Consider the following 21,153-nt stretch of genomic DNA (forward strand, 5'->3'; position numbering starts at 1 on the left):
TTTTCTTTTTTTTTTTTTGTCATGGGGCCTCAGATGTTTACACGTACACCATATCATAAATGCAACTGAATACTTGGACTACATTTCAAAGCATAAACATGTTGTACTCCAAGCCTTAATATATGTACACCGTTACTACTCATGGGGTTTCTAATAATGGAGAGTTAATTGTGAAATCTATGATCTAAGTTTAGGTCCGACTTATATTTAACTTGTTAAACTTGAATTTATGATCACTCGTTAGATCGACTTTTCAATTCCAGAAAGAAATAATTCCGAGACTGCAACTACATATTGGGGACCGAAAAAGATGGTATCAAATATTATTTTTCAATTTAAAAAGAACTTAAATGGTTGATTTGAAACATTCAAAGACTTTAATTTAAACAAAAAAGTTTTGGTTCAAGTTCTATCTAGGCTAGGGATCGAGTTTTCTCATCTATAGTGAGTTTTTTTTTAAATGGAATGAAGATGATCGAGTAGAACAATGATCCATCACTGATCCAAATGGCTGTTAAAAAGGCTACAAAACGGGGACCTAAATAGATGGTATCAAAAGTTATTTTTTGGTATTTAAAAGAACACACAATGGAAAGGAGACAAACTATATTAGAGAGTGTTTATTAGTTATGAAGGAACATATTAAAGACCGGAAAAATGCTATGAAAGACTGATTTTCATACTTAAAAGAAACATTTTCGAGACCAAAATGACACGCTAACTAAAATTAGTTACTAGTTCACACTTTCACAGTCTATGGAACAACTTATTAATTAGGGATTGAATTAACAAGGAATTATGAACAACTTATGACGTGATATCGGAGGACATATCGAGGACTATAATATGGTTGTATATGATTATGTTATGGTTCTTTACCGTGATCGTTAGATATGATAAACATAAATACAAAGCACTATGCGTATTCGGTAGAAAACGTTGATATGCCGCTAAAAGATTCACCACCTAATTATGAGTGATTCAATGAATCAAAGAAAACAAGAGTCTTATAGCGTTATACGACGCACATAGGAACATAGTCAAAGCCGAACCTATTGTAAGGAAAAAAGTTATACAAGTTGTAGATAAAACAAATGATGTCTGGATTTGTGGTGATGTCTCCTCACAAGGGAAAATCTTCAAAAAAAAAAAAATAATAAATAATAATAATAATCAATTTGACAAAGCCACTTTCAATTTTATCCATTGTTTTGTACCCAAAATTGTCATTACAATTCATCGGATTTGACGGAAGCACACCAGCCTCCGACGGAACACAACAGCCACTAAAAACTTGCCAAGTATCAACGTATTAACGGATTTGACGAAACACGAAGCTGTTTGGTTGTCCGACGGATTTGGATGCGTCTCCCCACATATTAGGATGTATCTTTCAAGGAAACACATCATCTCCTACATCTCAAACCCTAAACCTTAATAACCAACATCCATCTCCACCTTTCTTTTTTCTTCACATAATCAAAAAAATCCATAGTGTGATCACTTAGTTTTTCAAGAAGACATTTGCTTTCCACAAATCATATTTGCTGTTGAGAAATCCGTGTAAGAAAGTGACAAACCCTAGAGTTCATATATAGTGTAAAAATCCGACGGGAGGGTGAAACTGTCGGACCTAACGGAAACAAGCTTTGCACCATCAGAGTGGACGATTTAATCTTCCGTTGGATTCTTCACCGTTCAGTCAGACCTTCCACTCTTCCGTTGGATCCGAAGGAACATTGGTACACATGGAGAGTTGTTATAGGCTCAGCTAATCCTCGGAGAGGGTTGTGCTTCCGTTGGATTCGACGAATGAAAATGTGCATTATAGGTAATTTCTTTTAACTATAACTGAAGTTGGAAAATGTTGGGTCAAAATAGCTATTTTTGAGGGTTTCTTCCTCACTAATTACAAACATCTAAAGAAGTCAACACCAATCGCATCACGTCGGTGGATTTGGGCACTTGGCACTTGAACATCATATCAAATATCATTTTCTCTGTTGGAAATGAAAGCCTATGTGTTTCTAGTGTTCACCACACACACCTCTTACTCGATGTTGAACAAATTAACGAGGTGGTTGCGGAGATAACCCGTTAATTTCATCCCAATAATTTGATGCATAAACTTATAATAAAAAAATAAAACAAAACACTATTCCTTTTATATGTCCATGCATTATAAACAACCTATCCTTTCTTTTATTCATTAATTACACCACCTTTGCTCTCCCTATATTAATCAAGAAACCAACCTCTCTAATAGCCATATTATTAACATACAACTATTGCATTGATCAATGGAGTCACTAACAAAAGGGTTAAAATGGAGACAATCATCTCTCAAACCTATTCAAATCACCAAGAGGAACACCATTACAAACGACAATGGTATTGATGATGATGATGATGGTGCATATATGATAGCAACCGGTGAGGAACAACCGTTGAGCCCAGCGGCACGTCTGTTCCATGAACCGGATTTTAATATCTATGTCGTAGCGATTATGGGTTCCAAGTACCCTATTAACCCTCGTGTTGCATATGAGAAGCTGCCGCAAACTTTACTTAAACATCCTCGCTTCTCTAGTGTGCAGGTAATTTGTAAGTTAATAGTCACTACTAGAAAAAGAGGTGTTTTTCTACAACTAAGTTCGTAGGAAAATTGTTAGAAAATCTAGTTTCTAACAGTTTCCCAAGAAAAAAGTTATGTTGGAAAAACACATGCTTGAAAATCATTTTCAACCAATTTTTCTTATAAAATTGCTACAAAAACATGTTGTTGTAAACTTGCTACAACTTTCCTATAAAACTATCTTGATTTAACATAATGTTTATTACATAATATTGTAGCAAATTTGGAGCTTATTTTATTTGTTAGAAATATGTTGGAACTACTTGTCGTATGAAATTTGTGAGAAAATGACTTGTTTTCTAGTAGTGAGTTTTAACTTCTTAAGATCAATCAACATAGTTTATAAGAGACTTGGTTTTGTAATCTAAAAGAAGCTAACAACACAACTTATTGCCTGCTTCCTTGTTACTCGCTTGCACACGCCAAGTCAACAATCCTGATGCAGTTCCCACCGTCCCAAGGAAAAAAGATTCGAATTCGGGGTGGTTTTCGTCCTTAAGCTATGACCGTGGAGGGCCGTGGTGGAAGCGGTGGTTTATGATGGTTTGCATGGTTTTCTGGTTGATTTGGAATACGTTGGTAGATGTTGGATATATTCTGGCGACGGCCTTGTTTCTTAAGGACACGGAGACGCCGATAACTCCTCGGGCAGGAGTTGAGCATAATCCGAAGAGATTCGTTTACCGGACAGTTAGCCTAGATGATATGAAACTCATCAAGAATGCCATGAATATGGTGAGTGATTTAAAAATGGGAACATGCCACCCATTCTTCAAGCTCATTTTCACAAAACCACTACTTAATAGTACTTTTTTTATTTTATGCCTATTTAAATCTATTTATCTAACTCTACCTATATACTAATAAAGAAAAATAATGAGGATGATGTATTCTAACTATATTTAATTCTCGCTTTAATTTTCCTCTTATTTTATAATCTTTATTTTTCTTAATCAATACTATTTATGGGTTATGGTTTTAATCGATATGACCAATTAATTGTAACTCATATGAAGAAATGGTATTTTTGTCACTTAAATCACACTAACTTTTACTGGATCGTTAGTCTGTTACATCTAATATTGTTACTATTAGATATAGAAAGTTTGATTATGTTTTTCTATAAAATATATAAATTATTGAATATTTATAATAAGTTTAAATCAAATAGTAAATTATTAATTAGTTAATTTACGAACTATTATCATATTATAATAAGTGACTTATATTTAAACAGATATTTAATTATATGTGTATTTCAAATTTCGTTGAATAAATATAATAGTTATAATTTTACAATTTTTAAAACACTATTTAACTTACATTCGTATTTATCATATAAAACATTTTTAATATGTTTAGGTAATCACCAATATTTGATTTTATACCATTTTAAGAAAATGTAAATTTTAAATATGTAACATTTGAAGTGTGTGATAATATTAAAATTAATCTATAAGTTCAAAAAGAAATCCCAAAATTACGTATGATTAAAAAATAAATTTCTATCATTTAAATCCCGTATAATATATCAACTTAAAAGCAAGTAAAATAATAAATAAAAGTGAAAATTGTAATTTGTGCACTTCATGTGGGAGGGTGATGTCACCTTAAATCCACGTCATCACGAGTGGGCTAAGAGCATCTACGTACAAAGACCACAACAAACCTTCACAAACCGTTATATCAACAATACATCGGATTACAAATGCCTCTTAAAAACTTACAGTTTCTTCTACAACAATAAACATTCTCAAACTGTAAGATCATCACTCACATCTACAAATAATTTATATTTAATTAAATTTCTTTTATAAGAAATTTAGTTTTTATGATATATGTATATGATACATTAAACATTTGAAAACTATAACTTAAAAATATATATTTAAAAACAAAGCATTTAAAAAATAAAATACATTAAACTTAAAAATAAAAAACATACATTAACTGAAAATAAAGTGTACATCAACTATGGTACATCCATACATTCAAACATTCGCAAATACGACCACATCATCATAGAACCATAACGATGGCCGTGCTCTCAAAGGCATTTTTTGGATTGTGATTTGAAAGAAGAAAATATTTGAAATAGTTTGAGATGAAAGGATGTATACAATTACTTTATATTTAATTAAATTACTTTTATAACCAATTTAGTTTTGATGATTTATATATATTTAATTGAATTACTTTTATAACACAATGTTTACAAACACTACCCCAGCCACCCAAGCTGGGGCAAGTGAAGTACATTTTACGAACACTACCCCAGTCACTCATGTAGGGGCAAGTGGAGTAAATATTCCACTGGGATTCACTGATACCCAGCTGGAAAAACGAACTCGAGCCCCTCGCCAAACACTTGATCAAGTGAAGGCATGGGCCGAGGCACGTCAACGAGAATTTCAGGCTGAGTTGGACGAACGCTTGCGTTCAGTCCAACAAGCTGAGGAATTCGGTAGTACTCGCCAGCACCTCAACATGAGTAGTGAGTACGAGCACTCGGACGACGAGAGGGAAGACTCCGACACCGACGCGAACCCTCGCCATAAGGCGAAAGGGAAGCGTAAGGAAACGGATCCCCAGCCAAAAAGGAATTTCGGGGAAGCATTCCAACCAGTCACGGAAAAAAGCTCGCGTGACTTCTCCAAGGCCTTTAGACCTACTGCTACAAACGCAGGAAGGTCAAAATTTGCAAGGGACATTGCAGAAGCAATCGCCCCGAGGAGTGCCAAACAAATGTCCAACATTGGCACATACGATGGTCTATCCGACCCAGATGACCATCTGAACAGGTTCATTGCGGGGGCAACCGTCAGTAACTGGACGGAACCCACGTGGTGCTACATGTTCCAGATGACTCTGGTAGGAGCAGCCAGAGCATGGTTCGACCGTTTACCGGTCCACCACATTTATGACTGGGCAGACTTCCAGAACAAGTTCAGTCAACAGTTTAGTCAACAGAGGAAGCACACTGAGGAGCAGTGGACGATCCTCAACTGTGTGAGAGAAGAGGATGAATCCTTACTGGACTTCATCACCCGCTTCAACTCCAAGAAGCTGAGTCTGGGCAACATCAGCGAAGACCTCGTTCGCGCCGCTTTCATTCAGGGCGCTGAGTACCCAGAACTTATCCGCACTCTGACGGGTAAAGACGGCATGCCATCCACATGGGATGCCATAATGACGGCAGCCAAGCGCTTCGCCGAAACGGAGAAACAGCTAGGAAGAGATCTCCCCCAGAATACAAACCTCTACACACAGAGGACAAGGGAGAACAATGTGAGAACCGCCCGGCTAAACAAAAAGAGGCGGCAAGGTATTTGGCAGTCAAGGATAAACTTTGACACCCCCTCAAGCTCTCGCCCTCTGGTTGGCGGAAGGGACAACACGCACCCTTCGAACCGGAAAAACCGTTGGACGCCACTCACCAAGAGCGTCACGGAGATATTTGCCACGGAAAAACTGCCATGGCCAAAAGCCCCAGCGATCCGACAGAAACCCAATGCGGATCAGAGCAAGTCTTGTGACTTCCATGGGACAAAGGGCCATAGCACTGAGGAGTGCACATCCTTGAGGGACATCGTCGAGACATTCGTCAAGGATGGGAGGCTCGCACACCTCGTGGCATCTATCAAGAAGGGAGGAAGGAACGACAACAGGTACAGGGGTAACGGACGAAAGCCCGTCGACATCAGCATCAACATGGTCCATGGTAAGGTCAGAGGAAGAAAGAGACCGATGACCGAACCATGCGCATGGAAGGAAGCAGAAGTGCGCTTCCCGCGAGTGCCGGGAGGCCCAAACAAAGAAGGCCCCATTATCATTAAAAGCCAGCTGGGGCACTACATCACCTCCCGCACCCTCGTTGACAATGGCGCATCGTCGACAGTGATGTACAGGCAGTTCTTCGACAAGCTCGATGATGAAGACAAGGAACGCCTGGAGACGGTCTACGCTTCAATGGAAGGGTTTGACGGCAGCATGAACACTCCCTTGGGCATCCTATCTTTCCCCGTCACTCTCACCGATGGGAATTATTCACGCACGGAGGATGTGGATTTTGTTGTGATGAAAAAACCACATCATACGTATGACATCCTATTCGGGAGAGACGGGATGGCAAGATTCAACGCCGTGGTATCCTCAGTCCACGGCATGATGGGATGGCCAACAACTGAAGGCGTAGCGATGATCACGGGCATTCCCCAGGTATGCATCGCATCTGTCTCCTCTAAACCCAAACCGAAGATGGCCAAACAAACCATCACTGAACCTGAACAGTGGGCATTCAATGGGAAATATCCCGATCAGGCCGTTACCATTGGCCCGACAATTGTTGATCCAACACGCACCTTACTCAAGCGCTTACTGCAGCGAAACGCAGACATCTTCGCGTGGACACCAGCCGACATGACTGGTGTACCCCGGGGAAAGGCAGAGCATAAGCTCAAATGCGATCCGGCCGTTACGCCGATCGTACAAAAGCGCAGAGTAATGGGGCCCGAGCAAACCAACGCGTGCAGAACCCAAGTCAAGGAACTCCTTGATGCGGGCATCGTGCGCGTCAGCAAATATCAAACATGGGTTGCAAATCCCGTAATGGTACCGAAGAATAACAAACAATGGCGCATGTGCATAGATTTCAAAGATTTGAATAAAGCATGCCCCAAAGATTGTTATCCGTTGCCAGAAATTGATCTCAAGGTGGATTCGGTGGCACCATTTCGCCTTAAATGCTTCTTGGATGCGTATAAGGGGTACCATCAAATCCACATGGCTGTAGATGACCAGGACAAAACCGCCTTTCGGACGCCCGATGGCACATTTTGTTATAAAATGATGCCGTTCGGACTTAAGAACGCGGGGTCCACGTACCAACGACTAATGGACAAAGAGTTTCACGCCCAAATTGGGAGAAACTTGGAAGTCTATATGGATGATTTGGTCATCAAAAGCCCCGAGCCAGAGGTGATGTTGAAAGACATTGAGGAAACTTTCAACACGCTCAGAAAGATAAACATGAAGCTCAACCCGAGCAAGTGTTCATTTGGGGTGGAAGAAGGGAAGTTCTTAGGAGTCATTATTACTAAAGATGGCTTCAGAGCGAACCCTGAAAAGGTCGAAGCCATTGTCAAAATGGAATCACCTACCACCATAAAACAGGCTCAAACACTTAATGGACGACTAGTCGCGCTTAACCGTTTTTTGGCAAACCATGCGGATAGGTCGTTCCCTTTTGTGTCAACGCTAAGAAATTGTTTAAAGAAAACGCACTTCCGCTGGACACCAGAAGCGGAAGCAGCTTTTCAGGAGATTCGATCACGCCTGATCGAACTCCCAACACTCACGGCACCACAAGCGGGGGAGGAGTTAATCTTATACCTCTCCGCAACAGATAGAGCAACCGGGGCAGTCCTGCTTGTAGAACGAAAAGGCATCCAGATGCCAATCTATTATGTTAGCCGCGTGCTGGCAGACGCGGAAACCCGGTACTCTACCCTGGAAAAACTGGTCTTGGCACTTATACACGCTTCACGCAGGTTGAGACGATATTTCCAGGGTCACCCAATCACTATTCTCACCAACTTCAAACTCTCAAATGTTCTAGGCAAACCCGAGTTATCGGGACGTCTAGCCAAATGGGCAATTGAATTGGGAGAATATGCGATTCAATACAAGCCGAGACCAGCCATTAAAGGTCAGGTCCTGGCTGATTTTATTGCAGAAGTCCCCGCTTCACGGGAGAAAGAGTGCCAGGAGGAGGTTCAACCCTCCCCAGCACACGAAATCGATGAAGTCTGGCGACTCTACACTGATGGAGCAGCTAGTAACGAGGGTTCAGGCGCAGGGTTAAAATTAACAAATCCAGCAGGCCAGGAATATACTTATGCTATTCGGCTGGATTTTCCAAGTACGAATAACGAAGCTGAATATGAAGCATTCCTGGCCGGATTGAGGATTGCGCGAAAGATGGGTGTAAAAAATTTGGAAGCCCGCGTAGATTCCATGCTAGTGGCAAACCAAATAAACGGGACGTACACGGCTGTGAACGACACAATGGCCCTGTACCTTGCCCAAGCCAAAGCCATCATGCGCGATTTTAATGATTGTAAAGTGATACACGTCAAGCGCAGCGAAAACAAATCTGCGGATGCGTTAAGCAAGCTTGCATCACTGGCCTTCACCCACTTGGGGAAGGACATCCGCGTGGAACTCCTCGAAACACCATCAGTCCCGCACAAGGAAATTTGTGTCATCCAAACCGGTACAGAAACATGGATGACCCCAATAATAAAATACCTTGAAGCAGGAACGTTACCAGAGTCGAAGTCACAGGCAAGAAAACTACGCTGTAAAGCACTGAATTATCAGCTGGTCAATGACACCCTTTACAGACGTAACTTTCTTGGCCCATTGTTAAGATGCGTGGACAACCAAGATGCTGACTACCTCCTAAGGGAGGTTCACGAAGGCATCTGTGGAGTACACGCAGGCCCCCGCGCTGTGGTAGCCAAGCTAAACAACGCGGGATACTTCTGGCCGGGGATGCATATGGACGCGTTGGCATACATCAGAAAATGCAGATCTTGCCAGCTTTACGCACCCAACACGCATCGCCCGAAAAATGAACTTGTTCCTGTCACTTCCTCGTGGCCATTTCAGAAGTGGGCCATTGACGTGACAGGCCCATTTCCAACAGCAGCTGGGAATGTTCAGTTCCTAGTGGTAGCCATTGACTACTTCACCAAATGGATAGAAGCGAAACCTTTAGCCCAAACAACCGCAAAGCATATCAAAAAATTTATTTGGGAATTTATTATTTGTCGTTTTGGACTTCCACAGAATTTGGTAAGCGACAATGGCACCAACTTTGCTGACAAGAAGCTACAGCATTGGCTGAAAGAACTTCAAATCACCCACACCTTTACCTCAGTGGCACACCCGCAAGGTAACGGTGAGGTGGAAAGAGCAAATAAGAGCATCGTCGAAGGCATAAAGAGAAGACTCTTGGAACATAGATCCGGTTGGGTGGACGAGCTTCCACACGTCCTTTGGGCAAACAGAACGCTGAAGAAGACCAGTACGGGAGAAACCCCGTTCAGTCTCACTTATGGCACTGAAGCCATGATCCCAGTCGAAATCGGTTTACCCTCACCAAGGGTCTTAATCCAACCAGAAGACAATGATGCGGAAAGACGGTTAGACCTTATGCTAACCGAAGAGCGCAGAGACTTAGCCGCCGTGCGTGAAGAAAACTACAAACGACAAATGCAAAAATACTACAACACGCGGGTAAAACTCTGCAACTTCAAGGAAGGAGACTACATACTGCGTAACAACGAGGCTTCGAACCAACAACGCCCAGGAAAGTTGGCCCCGATTTGGGAAGGGCCATACATTATCAAAGAAGTTCTGGGAAAGGGCGCGTACCGGCTCGAAAGGCTCGATGGCACTCCCATCCCTAGAACATGGAATGGAGCTCAATTACGCAAATGTTATATGTAGATCAATTCCAACTTGTAAAGAAAAGGCCTAGAGCCACTTCTAATGGAAATGATTCTCCTTTCATGATGTATTAATAGCTTGTAACCTATGAACTTCCCTTACGGGAAGAAGTAGTTGCGTGTGGAAGGCGGCAATACCCGCATAAACACAACGCCAAAATGTTAAAAAGTTCTAAGAAAAACCTACACGCAGGTCAGATGTAGGTAAAGTTTAGCCATCCTTGTAAGTGCAAGTGACGGTCTTACCCGCACAATCACGAACAAGGAAGCCAAACTTAACTTACCGTCTACCACGTTAAAAGGTTAACTTATGAACACTTAAAAGGATAAGAAAAACCTACACGCAGGTCAGATATAGGTCTAAAGTTAAAGCCATCCTACTAAGTGCAAGTGACGGTTACACCCGCACAATCACGAAAGAGGAAGCGAAAACTTTAGTCCATTATCAACCACGTTCAAAGGTTTAACTTAATGCCTTAGAAATTTCGAAAAGGAAAACCTACACGCAGGTCAGATAGAGGGTAAAGATTAGCCATCCTACCAAGTGCAAGTGACGGTTTTACCCGCACAATCACGAAGGAGGAGGCGAAACTTTAACCCATCATCAACCATGTTCAAAGGTTCTTATTCTAAACACTTGGGAAATTGCTAATTTAAACTAAGTATGCAAGTCATAAGTTTATAAAGCAAAGAACCCAAGGAAATAACAATCTTATACGCAAAGAGATTAATATTTCACAATCAATTACAAGAATGGCTGGGTAACTACCCGCCTAAAAGAAATCTATACAAGGCTGTCTATCCTAGCAGGGGGAAGGAATCTTCAAGATCAGGCTTCAAGGCCACCTCCGCTTGGACCAGCACCGTCAGAGCGCGGCTGCCCAAGGAAAGCCTTAAGGATGCTTAGCCCATCATCAGCAGCAGCAGCTTCATTCACCTTCTCCACCACTGGATGCGGGAAGGCAGCGTACTGATTCACAGCTTGGTCATAAGCAGCTTCAGTATTAACATTGAATAAAGGGAAGTTGGAGGGCGGAAAGCCTCTCTCAGCAAACCCTAGACCTTGCAGGAAGCCAGTCTTATGCCCATCCTCATGAGAAGCGTTGAGGGCTGCGCTCATTGCATCGTCGTAAGAGGTCTCTGAAAGGACCCGACGCACAACCTACAAAAGAATATTACAAGTTAGAACATTTTCTAATTACGAGCGGAAAGCGTAAAGAAAAAGATAAAGATACCTCAGGCAGCGCTTCTCGAAGCAGCCATTGGAGGGTAGCTTGACTTTCTTTGTAAGCACGTTCGGCTCCGCTTTTATCAAGGTTGGCAAGTTGAACTTCCTTGGCGGCAGCTTCTTCGACGCTTTTGAGTTTCCTTTCAGTACGGTCAAGCATCCCCCTCTGGTCAAGGATCTCCTGCAGCTTCTTGGCATCTTCCATTGCCAAGGCGTCATGAGCATGCTGAAGAGCCTTTAATTTGCATTTAAGCTGCTCATTCTCTTCGCGAAGTGGCTCAGCAACAGCTTCAGCCTTGGCAGCCCTCTCAGTTGAGTTTCGCGCAGTCTCCTTGGCCAGCCGAAGCTGTTCATTCACAGCTTGGGCAGCCTTGGAGCGGGCCTCGAGTCGCGCCTGGACTTCAACCTCGAGGGCCTTGAATGCCTTCTCCTTCTCGGCTGCGGCAGCGGCCAACTGCCGGTTCTCCTCCCGAAGAGCCCGCGCTTCAGATACATCTTTGGCGCGAGCTGCTTTTAACTTGTCGTTTTCACGACAAAGCAGCTCGACGCGGGGCTGCGTTCGGGCCTGGAGAACCCGAAGCTCATTGGTTAGCCTACCCTCTTGGTAGCTAGCCATGGCTTCCCCCAACGCACCATGAGGAGCAGCGTGGCGAGCCCAGTCCACGCACTCCACAGGGGTGCGAAGGGTTGTTCCTCGGCGTATGTTCCATCTTGGAACATACACTTCATTGGAATCCGACACTGCAAAAGAAACAAAGGCAGTTAGGAAAAGATGACAAAAATATACAAAGAAAAAAGAACCCTACGTACCTGTAGGGTCAATAACAGGCCGATAGCCGCCAAACCCATCACCTGAACCTAAAGGAAATCCATCCAACAGGTCAGGCAGACGGGAAGGTGGCGTAGATCGGCGGGAAGCCCGGCGCGTACCTGATGGTCCGGCCGTCGGTGCCGGTGGCGCAGGTATAGTGGCAGCCGCCGTGGTAGCCATTGTTGGCGCCGTCTCCTCAGCAACAGTAACCGCCGGCTCCGTGAAAGATGCTGTAAAAATTGCACTCACGGCCGGCGGAGACACCTTCTCAGCTGGAACAGCCTCAGGAAGGCTGGAACCAGCGGAAGCAAGCGTAGACGCCTGGGTCGACGCCTCGGGAAGGCTGACCGAGCCTACCGTCATTGGCGGGGGAATACTTACTCCAACTCCACCCTGGAATGCGTCAACATCCACACCTGCACAAGCAAAAGTGTTAGAAAAATTTATTTGAAACAAATATAGACAGGAATTATGGGGGTACTTACGGGGTTTCTTGAGCTTGAACGCACGGACGAGCGGGGGCGAACCCGATGGAGCCGGCCTCTTGACACCGGTAACCGTCGTCGTCGCTGCCTCCCCGGAGGTAACACCTGCAGCCTCCGGAGCGGTCTCCTCACCACCGGGCTTCCCCGCCACCTCTGCGTTATCTGACTCCGAGTCAGATAGGACTACCGGGTCGGCCGTAGAGGCCACTTTCTCCTTGCCTCTCCCGACGGCAGCCTTTTTCTTCCGCACCAGTGGAGGACCTTCTGCGGATTCCTCAGAAGAAGAAATGTCATGAACTCCAGCAGCAGGCACAGCATTGAGAGGTTCAGGGTAGAAGATAGGCTTACCTGGCCGTCGGTGGCTCAGGATCTCTTGGCCTGGCGGGTAAACCTCCACGAACCGACCCGCAGTCTGCTCTAAGATGGGCAACTCGTTCTCGTCCAGAGCACGAGTACCCATCCGCGCAGGACCATCTTCCTCCCGCGGATTCAGGAGCGACTGAAGATCGTTACCCTCTGAAATCAACAAGAAAGTTAGAAAAAATCGTAGTCAGCAAAAAAGAAACAAGACATACCATAAGGGGTAGAGTTCGAACCATATTCAAGGACGATCGGAACCTTATCCGCATTCGCCGCCTTCCACACCCGGCTCATCCCCAGCATCACCATCGCCGACTCCGGAAAACGGAAAACCGGGGACTGGACCCGGGATATCTTCGCGAACCATTCCGCCTCCTCGTAGTTGATGGCGGGAAGGTTCGGAAGCGGCTGGCCATTCTTGAACTTCATGGCAATAGGGATGGCTCGAGCGGATATAAAGAAGAACTCTCTTCTCCATGAGCGAAGACTCCGCTCGGTGGTACAAATCTTTAAACCCTTGATACGGGTTGTAAGAGTGTACCACCCTTGGATGCACCTCCAAGTATAGAAGGTCATCAGGCGGTCAACAAGGGGCTCAAGGCCCAGTATCCGGCACACCCACTCAAAGTGCCGGACCTTGGCAATGGCCATGGGGTGCACCTCTGTCAGGTGCACACCGTGCCTCTCTAGGACACGGTACACAAACTTTGTCAACGGAAACCTAAGGTTCCCGTAGACAAAGAATGCAGCATAAACCCCGATTTTGCCACTAGGGGCATCGTACACAGTATGGTGGGGCTCAGGAAACTCAGGCTCGAGAGACTCGAGCATGAACTTCCTGACGATATACTGGTACAGCTCGACAGGAAGATAACACTGGCATTCGCCAGCAGTCTTCTGATCATCAGCATCGTGAGAAGACATGGTGGAAGAAAGAAGAGATTTCAGAGCAATGCTTTACTGAAAAAGAGAAATTCGCCGGAAATTACTGGAGAAGAAGAGATGAAAGTGGAAAGTGTGAATTGCAAATAACCTTCTCCCCCTTTATATAGCAATCGCAATTAATGCGATGAATTTAATACGGAAGAGAGAGAAATCAAAGGTGCAATGAAACTATGACGCGTGGCAAAAGCAAACTGGCAACAGCTGTCAAAAAGGACGTGTGCCAGAGATTTCGCGGCTACGCGCCCGAAATCCCGTGCCCACGCGCCTGAAAAAGCAACTGGAATGACCACATAGTGTCATGTCGCCATAACTTCTGGCACGTCCTGACACAGTCAGAAGAAACCGTCGCACGACGTTTGAGGTATTGGGTTGTTATCCATCCAACTCTTCAAATTTCAAAATTTAAAAAATTTGAAGACCAAGGTTCAAAAAAGTAAGCGGGAAAATATCCCTTACCTTGGCAAACAAGTAACCATAAGCCGGGTGTGGGTACAGTGTAAAGGCAAAACCCTTCACATACCTAACACCCGCAGGGAATTGAAGCCAAAATATTTGGCAACCAAGTAACCATAAGACGGGTGCGGGTACAGTGTAAAGGCAAAACCCTTCACATACCTAGCACCCGCAGGGAATGGACGCCAGGAATACCTTGGAAGTAAAGTAACCGTAAGACGGACGCAGGTACAGTGTAAAGGCAAAACCCTTCACATACCTAGCACCCGCTGAGAATTGAAACCAGGAAGGATCTTCTGGGCAATGCTTGTGAAAACGGAAGTAATATCCCCGCATTGCGGGAACATCGAGTACTACGTTGTTTGAGGCTCCAAGATGGAATTGGTGGTTTAAACATAATTGATCACTATGTTCAAAAACTACCAGAACCACAGGGAGAATCCGCACAACTAAGACTCAATGCTCCTGACTTGCGAGGAGGTTACAGACCTACCCGCATCATACCCAAAGACCAAGCAGGAAACTCGGGAATTTCTGCAAGTGACAAGGACTTCCGCGGGAAGAACCCCCATGGAAAACCTTACAAAAACCCCTTTTCAAAACCCTTTGCTTAAGTCCAAAAGTTCACCTCACTTTATTAGACATTCGTGAGAAGAACATTGGACTGGGGGGACTTGAAGAGGTAGGTCCCAGCAGGGCTCAGTTGGTCCCGCATGACTCACCTTGAACAGGGATGCCTGCGCAAAGACCATCTACTCCCGCAGGACCCACCATGCTCAGAGAAGCCTATGCGCAGTATGCAAGCTGCATACGCAGGGAAAAGCCTCCCAATGGTAAAGTAACCCGCCTGTTCCCGCAGTTGCGGATACAAGCCATCAGGGAAGGCTACCCGCACAGCATAGCTACACGCATAAGGCTTAACACTTACAAATTCAGTGTCACCTGAAAGAATGAGCAAAGGCGGGAGGGGGAAAACTCCCGCCAAAATGGGCCAGTCCGTATGATGGAGGATCTTTTGCGTGATACCTGACGAGGTAAAGACAAAAGATCTGACCAAGAATGCGACAGCTCACTGACAGCAGCGTGGCAGACAGCACGCCACAGCACTGTGACCAATAGCCGCCGCCTGCCCACCAACTCCTGCCAGACCACGTGCCTAGCCTGCAGTTGGTAGAAGACGAAGAGTGCACGGCACGCCTGCTCTGTGTCAGCCGCTACCTATCCACCACTCACAGGTAGGGCACGTGCATAGGTTACAGTTGGTAGCGTGTTGGGCCGGCTAAACCCCTTGGAAACCCACCTTCGGCTATAAAAGACAGCAAATGGTATTATCATTTCATCATCTACTATCTCGTATAACTTACTTGATAACTGCTCTAATAGTATTCACATACTTTTATATTCAAAGAGCAATATAGACTGATTCTCACGCCGGAGGGTGGTCACAAGGAGGAACCCCCCCCTTCTCAGTGACGAGCTTACGGTGTCTGTTTTGCAGGTTCCCTGAAGTACAACTTACTCTGCTGGACCTAACCTTCGTGGGAAACATTACTTAGCCCCCAGATTACCTATAATCTGCCCGGGGTCACTTAGTGTTTCTTCACTTTTATAACCAATTTAGTTTTGATGATTTATATATATTTAATTGATACATTAAATATTTAAAAAAACAACTTAAAAAATATAAATAAAAAAATAAAGCATTTAAAAAATAAAATACATTAAACTTAGATACAAAACATACATTAACTGAAAATAAAGTGTACATTAACTATGGTACATCCAAACATTCAAACATTCGCAAACGCGACCATGTCATCATAGAACCACAACGATGGTCGTGCTCTTGGAGGCAATTTTTTGGGGTTATGATTTAAAAGAAGGAAATTTTTGAAAGAGTTTGAGATGAAAGGATTAATGAATATTGTGTAGGTAAAAATAATAAATTATTTTAAATTACCGTTTTTAACGACATCATTACCATCGGTGTTGGGTGCGGCTTGTACAAGTCAAATCTCCTTCAAAAAATTCGATACCGGGAACGGGGTGGGGCGGTGTTCTCGCTTGCCCCACATAACACTGTCACCTCCCCCTCCCCACCCTACCCCACCCCATTACCAAGATACGTAAGAAGTTTATTTTTTAATAATATTTATTATCCCCATGTAGGCTATGTAGCCAATATAACCCACAATAACTTGCAAATCAGTAGAATCTGTAAATACATGAAATCTGATTTAATAAATTATATAACATGGGGTTGAATATAAATCCAGTCTCTTCTAAAATAACAATTTTTTTGAATATTTGTATGATAGATGTTATCAACTATTGATTAAATAATAAATTATAATGAAGATTTAAACAAAGTGCATCCGATGTTAGTATTTCACCATTTCCACCTTCAACCCGAATAAAGTAACTTTCAACTGTACCCATTTATTTCAAACCATAACATAGGTCTTAATTGGCTAAGGTTGCTTTCATTTCTAGAAGCGGTTCTAGCTACAAGACCTTAGCCACCAATATTATCCAAAATCCATTCCCATGAATCATTCAAGAGTCCAATATCAAACCTGCTAACAAATCCACACAGCTTCATAGTTCTTGGACCTCCTCGTGCATCGTTTAAAGCTTCGTTTAAGTAGGATTGGTTTTGCTATTCAAAAGGGGGTTGCGGCGCAGCTTGTTGCTCGTTTGCCTGCCACTTTATTGTAATCGTTTTGTAGAAACTAATTCGGGTTGACGACTTTTAATTAATTTTTTATAAAAACAGAAAAAGAAAAAAAAAACAAAACGGTGGGATTTGGAGTATGAAATTTTACGGATTTCTCCATCAGAAAGAGGTTTGCTCGAGTATATAACAAATCTTGTAACGAAATATACTTTAATTTAACCTTGTAGACATGGACGGGCCTTAGTGCGGGGAGGGGAGGGGTTGTGCCCTTTTCGGCTTATAAGTAGGATATATAGCACACATCTTTGTAATTATGCTACGCTGTATATCTTTGACCTCTCCTATCCAAAAGCTCATATTCATTTATGTGCAAGAAAATGTTGATTTTTTTGGGATTTATGGTCTTTATTTGATGAAAAAAGTTGGTTGCTTTATATGTAAGAACTTATGATTAGCTTAAAATATTTGGGCCCTCAAATGTAACTGTTCAAGTTCTGCCACTGCTTGTAGACTATAAATGACGTCGCAGTTGGAATGACCCAAGCTGGATTATCACAGTACCTCAACCGGAGATATGGTGAGTTAGACAAGAATTTAGTTATGGCTCTCTAAGTCTATCAAACTGGTTTAAACATTATGGTTCTTAGTTTGTTTTCACATAATTATGTTTATGTACCTTACATATATTATTATTATTATTATTATAATTATTATTAGCTTTTATATAGCTGTTAAACTGTGATCTTATTATTAATATTATTATAATTAGTAGTAGTTTTTATATAACTGTTAAACTTTGATTTTCTTTATTTTGCTTCATACACATGTACTTAGAGCCGAGGGTCTCTCTGGAAGCCACCTCTTTATTCCTTTGGATAGAGGTACGGTGTGCCTACATCCCACCCTCCCCAGACCCTACTTATAGCTTTGCTGTCGGTGGGATTTTACTGGGCATGATTGATTGATTGATATGTTTATGTACCCGTTATGCGGCCTTTTAAACATAGCATGAAAATACTTGTTCATGTAATACTTGTAATTAGGTGAGGGGAAAAAAGATTTAGGTGCAACTGAGAAGAAAAATAACCTTCCAAAGAAGAAGATACGATTGCGGTCAAATCTTTTAGTCAACATAAGGCCATCTTCAGGCATTCAAGTAATGATCTTCATAGAAAAAGAATAAAATGTTTGTAACGCTTGATAAATTTGTTGAACACACATATATACTATAGGCGTTGGCTGATATGATGGAGAAGAATACAGAAGCAAAATGGGGAAATTGGATTGGTTACGTGATCCTTCCGCTCACCATTGGTATAAGAGATAATCCGCTAGACTATGTTAGAGAAGCCAATGCAACGATCAATCGTAAAAAGCATTCGCTAGAGGCATTATTTTCCTTTTCGGTAGCAGCCTTGGTTTTCAAATTGTTTGGCGTCAAGGTGATTTCTCAATATTAATAATATCATTTGTGCATCATGTATTAGTGGCACAAATGCACAATCCACAAGCAATGATTTAAGTTACTGACGATATTTATTTTGTCTAATAATAGGCAGCAAACACAATGTCACACATGGCCATTGGCCATACAACCTTGGGCTTCTCAAACTTGGTTGGACCTCAAGAAGAAATCAGATTTTATGGTCATGACATGGAATTTTTGGCTCCTAGTTGTTATGGCCACCCACATGTAAGGACACATACGGCTCTATGTTTATGTTTATGTTTATCGGTTACAACACAACAACAGCTATTGAGCTAACTTCTACCGTTGTTTGTTTATGTGATATTTTGCTAGAGTTTGATGATTAATTTCCAAAGCTATGTGAACAAGATGACAATAGTCCTTTCGGTTGATGAAACCGCCATCCCGGATCCTCATAAACTGTTAGATGATTTTGAAACCTCGCTAAAACTCATCAAAGAAGCCGTTTATGCGAAGGGACTTGCTGAGGAGGACATGTCTAAGGCTGCATCCACATGAACATTTAATTTTAGTTTGCATTATAAAAAAATGTTTGTTGATAGGTATGTTCAATATATAAAACAGCAATTATGCTCAGACTTGTGTGTGCCTCCATGCCTACATGCTCATTATAAATGAGTTGTTTTGACAAATATTATTTTTTATGTTATATGCTATTATACTATATCTATACTTTATATATTATATGCTTCCCATTTCAAACGAGGCACGATAAGAAACTGACATCCTATCTAGACGTCGTGATCTAATAAAAATAAAGTAATTATGAATTTTCAATTACCCATACGAATACGGGTAATTAAGGTCATTGATGGAAAAATAAGTTTATAAAGTAGGTTAAATATATAAAGCAAATTATATGTATTAAATGGTTTTGATAATAAAGCAAAACGAACTTGATTATGATTTAAAATTCAGTTTAAAGAAAACGTAACCTACCATAGAGTTCCAGTTCAATTATTCACTTAAACCTATTGAACTGATTGATCCGAATAGACATGGTATGGTTAATTTAAGTCATAATTATACACAATTTTTTAATACTAACTCGTGCAATTCAGTTACCAAATTATAAATGCCAATTACCCCGTCAGTTACCAAACAACTCACGATGCAAGAAAACCGAATGCGAATAATAAAAGACGGACAATTGAATAACATAAACAGTTAATTCAAAATAGAAATTAAATTAACAAGAAGAATTTTTCAAACAAAGAAAAACAATCTAACAAACTAAAATATACAAACTACAAAGGTTCAAGTTTCACACAAATGAACCATCCACCCGGAGGTGATTACAAAAATATTTGGCCAGTCATAGTTATAACGAAATCAATACCGTCACAATGTAACATCCAAACTTTTATAATTATGTCTTATGGAATATTATTTATTCCAAATAATAAATTATGGGTATTATGGACTTGAAGGGATTAAAAGGCTTCGAGAATATCTAATGTGCACTTAAGGTAATGGGGATGGGCATAAGAGTATTTAAAACCTCTAATACCCCAACTTCTTCCAATTTCATCCAATTGTGTATGGATGAAATTGGAAGAAGTTGGGGTATTAGAGATGTTCAACGAAACCGGTTCTTGGAACCGAACCGGTGGACCCGAACCGGACCCAAACCGGTTCCTACCCGTTTTTTGTAGGAACCGGACCCTATCTGATTCAACCCGATGATCCGTGACCGGTTCTTGCATTTCTGAGTGGGGGCGGGTAGGAACCGGAACCGGTTCCTAACCGGTTCTAGCCGTTGGATCGAATATAGCCGTTGGAAATCGTTTTTTTTGGCCGTTTTTTGACCGTTGGGGTCAAAAATAGCCGTTGGATCGAACAGGAACCGGGTTAGGAACCGGTAAGAACCGGTTAGATAGGTTAGGGGTCCGAGGGTGGGAGAACCGGTTCGGTTCCCTAACCGGTTCGAGCCTGGAACCAGTTTAAAAGGGGGTTTTGAATATAGGAACCGGTTAGGAACCGGTTCCGGTTCCTAGTCCCAAACCGTTTTAAACATGCCTATACCCAATTACACATCCAATAACACACCTACACCATAATTTCCTTTGGAATTTCGGGTCTTGCAAGTAAATATTTGTAGCTCATCTTTAGGGATTGATTCACATCTAAACAAAGAAGGTTCATCAAGGATCTAGCTCGTTTTAAGAACAACCTCAAACCTAGGCATTTTAAACTACGTTTACAAATAAAGGTGGCTCATTTGATGCCGTATTGCCTTGAAATTTAGACAGTTGGTTTTACAAATAAAGGTGGGTCCTTAAGTTTAATAAAAAGATATTAACTTGGTCTTGGAATGTAAACCTTGTGAGCTGGTTTAGTTTTAGCTCGATTATTGAAAAACATTTTGGGAAGTAAACCACTAGCCTCCATTACATGCATTATTTGTACATGTGTCTTTAATGTTGAAAGATAAAGTCATCATAATTGGATTTTTGTTGTTCTTTATATTTTAATCTTATCCTATATAGGTGGGCTATGTTTTTTAATAATAGTAGTAATAAATCACTCTAGGTGGAACGTTGGAATTATTTACAT

General features: G+C 42.1%; 1 protein-coding gene across 1 annotated transcript; it reads left to right on the top strand.

Annotated features, from left to right (window-relative positions):
* Positions 1–1,637: 1,637 nt before the first annotated feature.
* Positions 1,638–19,123, top strand: LOC143630684 (wax ester synthase/diacylglycerol acyltransferase 6-like). The gene is made up of 7 exons (XM_077099624.1): positions 1,638–2,634; positions 3,024–3,370; positions 17,619–17,685; positions 18,152–18,264; positions 18,341–18,550; positions 18,664–18,801; positions 18,910–19,123. Exons 1-7 carry the CDS (start codon positions 2,301–2,303, stop codon positions 19,093–19,095), a joined length of 1,395 nt encoding a protein of 464 aa, XP_076955739.1. The 5' UTR covers positions 1,638–2,300; the 3' UTR covers positions 19,096–19,123.
* Positions 19,124–21,153: the final 2,030 nt, after the last annotated feature.

This window comes from Bidens hawaiensis, unplaced genomic scaffold, assembly GCF_021521415.1.
Source record: "Bidens hawaiensis isolate Kalapana, Puna unplaced genomic scaffold, B.hawaiensis_p1.1 tig00005780_1, whole genome shotgun sequence".
Classification (NCBI taxonomy): domain Eukaryota; kingdom Viridiplantae; phylum Streptophyta; class Magnoliopsida; order Asterales; family Asteraceae; genus Bidens; species Bidens hawaiensis.